This window comes from Octopus bimaculoides, chromosome 19 (assembly GCF_001194135.2).
Source record: "Octopus bimaculoides isolate UCB-OBI-ISO-001 chromosome 19, ASM119413v2, whole genome shotgun sequence".
Lineage (NCBI taxonomy): Eukaryota > Metazoa > Mollusca > Cephalopoda > Octopoda > Octopodidae > Octopus > Octopus bimaculoides.
In genome coordinates this window covers 45,976,039-45,980,991 of record NC_068999.1, presented here as the reverse complement: position 1 = coordinate 45,980,991, position 4,953 = coordinate 45,976,039, and the positions used below count along the sequence as shown (strand labels likewise).

Below are 4,953 nucleotides of genomic sequence, written 5' to 3'. Positions count from 1 at the left end.
TAATGTGAGTTTATGCATATATATACGTACATGTATGTACATACCTACATCTATATGTGTTTATAGATGCATATCTCGGTACAGGATGTCACAAAAAAACGTGGACAAAATGAAAAACAGAACATAAACAGAGCACGGAAAACAAACAGGCCACATAAAGAACATTTCCTTCATCAGCTGCCCTTATTCTAAACTAAGTGTTTCGAAAAGTTAGGGCAATATATATATATATATATATATATATATAAATATAAAAGCTTGCTTCCCTATCTCGTAGTGTTGGGTTCAATATATATATATGTGTGTGTCGGTGTTTGTCCTCCCACCATCACTTGACAGCCGATGCTGGTGTTTTTTATGTCCCCGTAACTTAGCAGTTCGGCAAAAGAGTCCAATAGAAATAAGTACTAGACTTACAAAGAAAACGTCCTGAGGTCAATTTGTTCAACTAAATGCAATGCTCCAGCATGGCCGCAGTCAAATGACTGAAGCATGTGAATTTTTATATTTTAATTTATGGTAATATTCTGTCTTTGGTGGGTATTTCTCTGAATGTACCATTTCTATTATGTGCCGTTTGATTTTCACTTGATTTTTTTCTTTTCTTTTTTTCCAGAATATAATGCATCTAAATATGATTTAGAATATGAAAACTGTAATGCTATTAGTGGTGAAAGGGAGACAAACAAAGACAAACCCTGTCTGTTTGACCCTCACTCCTTGAATGCCCCTTGCTTAGCTGAGCCAGATTATGGTTACAGGTCAGGCTCCCCTTGTGTTCTTCTTAAACTGAACAAGGTAAGAAAAAGCAAATTTTCAATTGTCTTCTATTACATATATATATATATATATATATAATTCCAAGAAAGTTAGAGGTTGTGAATCCAACCAACTAAGGGATAATATCTATCCAGTATACCGCTGGTAGAATACCCAATTATTAATACACAAGTGTTTTTTCATTGCATGGCAATTACATTACTGAATGTAATAAATGGGGGAGGGTAAAAAGTTGTTTTACCCTTAATTTATATGGCAATAAGAAAATGGAGGGGATCAAGAGGTGGTATTCATCAACTTTTAGACATTATATTATGTCTCTTGATTTATTTTTTTCTATATTCTACGTTATATATTTTGATAATTACTGGTATTTTCATATATTATATATGTAAAGCATAATATGTTATACATGTATGTATATTGTTATAACTTTTTTTTAAAATAAATAAATAGACATAATATAATGTCAAAAAGTTGATGAATACCACCTCTTGATCCCCTCCATTTTGTTATTGCTATATATATATATATATATACATATGGTAATTTCATCATATTGAACCATTGATCCCAACACATTTTTTTTCTCTCTCCATTTTCTTTCCACTCAATCCTTTCTGTCAAAGAGTCTAAGCTCGGAATGTCAAAAACCTTTCTGGTCTTCCCAAGTGTTAAACTAATACACCTGTTTGTTGTTCCCGAGGGAGTGTAGCTAGGGTAAATGGCGCCCAGGGCAAGCATCAAAATTGTGCCCCCCCCCCCAACAAAATGTGGTAACTTGCTTAGAAATGGCTTAATTAGAAAAATTGCACCCTACTCAAAGTGGCGCCCAGGGCATGTGCCCTGGGCGCCCCACCCTGTGAAAGTACTGATTAGTTACCTATACAAAGAATGTTGAACATTACAGTTAATATTCAACTGCAAGGTAACTATATAAACTGTGGTTTATATATATTTATCTATTATAATTAGATAACAAAATAGAAAGATAATTAATAAATTATTATTTATTAATTAAAAAATTGACAATCCTCTCTTACAGCTGTTTCAATTCAAGACTTTTGCAGCCGTTTACTCAACAGCCACTCTTGCGCCTATCAACAAATATTTTGAAATATGTCATCGCAATTGCCGTGATTAATAGTTTAAACAATTCTAAATGCTTCTTTTTGGAACATTGGATCCTGAAGCAGATAAGCTATAAATGATAGCTTCTGAATATTGGATACAAAATGTTGAAGGCTTCAACTATTTCTCTCCAAAGGGATTTTCGACCCACTATTTCCATATTTTTATTCTATTTACAGCTTATTTGCTTCAAGATGTAACATTCCTAAACAGAATTATTTCATATTTCTCTTTTACTTGTTTCAATCATTTAACCGTGGCCATGCTGCAGCACCAGAACTTTATAAATTCTTACAACATCAATTCTTGATGTATTTTTGTATATTTTGTAATGATTATTTCCCATTGAATTTCTGTTTTTTTTTCCTTTTTTTTTTTCACTTTGTGTTACTAAAAATAAATAAAATTGGATTAAATTTCTGTTTGTCTTTTTATCGCAGATCTATGACTGGATTCCAGAGCCGTTTGGCAATGACTCTGTGCCAGAAGACGCTCGTGACAACTGGGATAGTTCTTTCATTACTGTAACTTGTCGCGGTGAAGTTAGTGTCACCTTTTAAATCCATTTTCTTCATTGTTAATTCCGTTTTATTTTATAAGTATTATTAGGAATTGCATGCAAAAAGAAATTTTAATATTTTGTGTTATTACAAAATTATAAGCAATTTATTGCACATTAATTTTAGCAACAAAATCTTATATGGACCCCCAAAGGGTCATATAACACCCCAGTTGAGGGCCATTGGTTTAAACAATCATTTACCCTAGCCCAATCTGTCTATAATTTTTATGTTCAAATTGGCCAGATCCATCCTTTCACACTTACCCTACAATGTCATTCTTAAAATAAACAATCAAAAATCAATCAATCAATCACTTGAGCGAGGTCGTTACCAGTGCCGCTGGACTGGCTCCTGTGCAGGTGGCATGTAAAAAACACCATTTTGAGCGAGGCTGTTGCCAGTACCATGTGACTGCCTTCGTGCCAGTGGCACGTAAACACACCCACTACACTCTCGGAGTGGTTAGCATTAGGAAGGGCATCCAGCTGTAGAAACTCTGCCAGATCAGATTGGAGCCTGGTGCAGCCTTCTGGCTTGCCAGTCGTCAGTCAAATCGTCCAACCCATACTAGTTCACTTGTGGTAGGTTAGCACAGAATAAGGTGTCGCTGCCAAATTCCCGTTCGAAATATGTAGTTTTCAAAGTGACAACTAGTCACTGATCTTATTTATTCACAATACTTTGAATTAATCACACATTATCTTGTAGCTTTAATATTTCAATGGTATGTTGTTACATTTTTAGAATGACATTGTAGGGTAAGTGTAAGAGGTTGGATCTGGTTGCTTTTAACGTAAAACATGTAGCACATTTGGACCGGCTTTGGCTGGATTAAATGCTGAAAGGTTAAAATATCCATATCTATATTTATACTTAGAATCTCATCCTATTGTAGTCACAATCATTGATGGTGAATAGAAGATGAAGAAACTGCGTGGAACACTGATGAAGATGGCAATTTCAATGAAACTCAAGGAATTGGTGCATGCTATTTGTGTGGGCAGTGCTTGGTGCTGGTGCCATATAGAAAGCATCCAGTCCACTCTGTAGAGTGGTTAGTGTTAGGAAGGGCATCCAACCATAAAAACTCTACAAGAACAGATCTTGCTGGTGCCATGTAAAAAGCACCCAGTTCACTCTGTAGAGTGGTTGGCATTAGGAAGGTCACCAAGCCATAAAAACCATGACAAAACAGACCTTGCCAGTGTTGGTGCTGTGTAAAAAGCACCCAAATCACTCTGTAAAGTGGTTGGTGTTAGGAAGGGCATCCAGTCATAAAATCCACAACAAAGCATGGTGCAGTCTGGTAGGTGTAGGAGTGGGGTGCAGGCATATATTTCACTTGTGTGATGCCATGTATTTTTTATTTGCCCCTTCGTTGCCTCACAACCTTACTCATATTATTTGTGTGGTTTTTATCTATGTCCGTCTATTTATCTATCCATCCATCCATCCATCTCGTCTATCTATCTATCTATCTATCTACGTATCTATTTATCTATCTATCTATCTATCTATCTATCTATCTATCTCTCTCTCTATCTGTCTATCCATCTATCTAATTATCTATCTATCCATCCATCCATCTCGTCTATCTATCTATCTGTCTATCCATCTATCTAATTATCTATCTATCCATCCATCCATCTCATCTATCTATCTATCTATCTACGTATCTATTTATCTATCTATCTATCTATCTATCTATCTATCTCTCTCTCTATCTGTCTATCCATCTATCTAATTATCTATCTATCTATCTATCTATCCATCTGTCTATCTATCTATCTATCTATCTATCTATCTATCTATATGTAAAATTCTTTTATTTTATAATTTATGTCATTATTGTTTCATTTTCTTTTTTTTTTACAGAGATCCACAGACAGGGAAAATATTCAGGATATCAACTATTTTCCGAAATATGGCTTCCCAATCAAATACTTCCCCTACCTCAACCAAAAGGGCTACCATGCTCCCATCGTAATTGTTGAGTTGAAAGTTAAACGTGGAATATTACTGATGATTGAATGTAGAGCTTATGCCAAAAATATCGTTGTTGATCGATTAGAAAGGCAGGGTGCTGTTCATTTTGAAATTCTTGTTGATTAAGTTGGTCCATTAAAAAAAAATAAATAAATAAAGTAATAATAATAATAAAAAGAAAGTTAAAAAAAAAGCCACCGATAAAAATCACTTCAAAAAATATAAAAATAATAAAAAAAAGAATTTCTATAAAAAATTTTGAAAAATAACAAAAAGAAAGAGAAGACACCATTAAACAAGTAAGGTGTGGGGGAAGTTAAGAATCTTGAAGATTACAATCTCGTAGTGAGATGCTTACGAAAAAAGTTAACTTTTATTGGTTCATATCTTTGTATTAGCTGTATAATTATAATTATAATAATTATTATTATTATTATTATTATTATTATTATTGTCAAAATAATGTTATCCAGGGTGATGAAATATGTCTTAG

At 33.8% G+C, this 4,953-nt stretch overlaps 1 protein-coding gene across 1 annotated transcript in view; it reads left to right on the top strand.

The window, feature by feature from the left end:
- Window positions 1-4,716, top strand: part of LOC106877735 (sodium/potassium-transporting ATPase subunit beta-1) — a 36,880-nt gene extending 32,164 nt beyond the window's left edge. Inside the window, exons 4-6 of the mRNA XM_014926741.2 lie at window positions 617-798; window positions 2,352-2,453; window positions 4,350-4,716. Of these exons, the coding sequence (XP_014782227.1) occupies window positions 617-798; window positions 2,352-2,453; window positions 4,350-4,586 (521 nt within the window). The 3' untranslated portion in view covers window positions 4,587-4,716. The remainder of the gene's footprint in view (window positions 1-616; window positions 799-2,351; window positions 2,454-4,349) is intronic.
- Window positions 4,717-4,953: the final 237 nt, after the last annotated feature.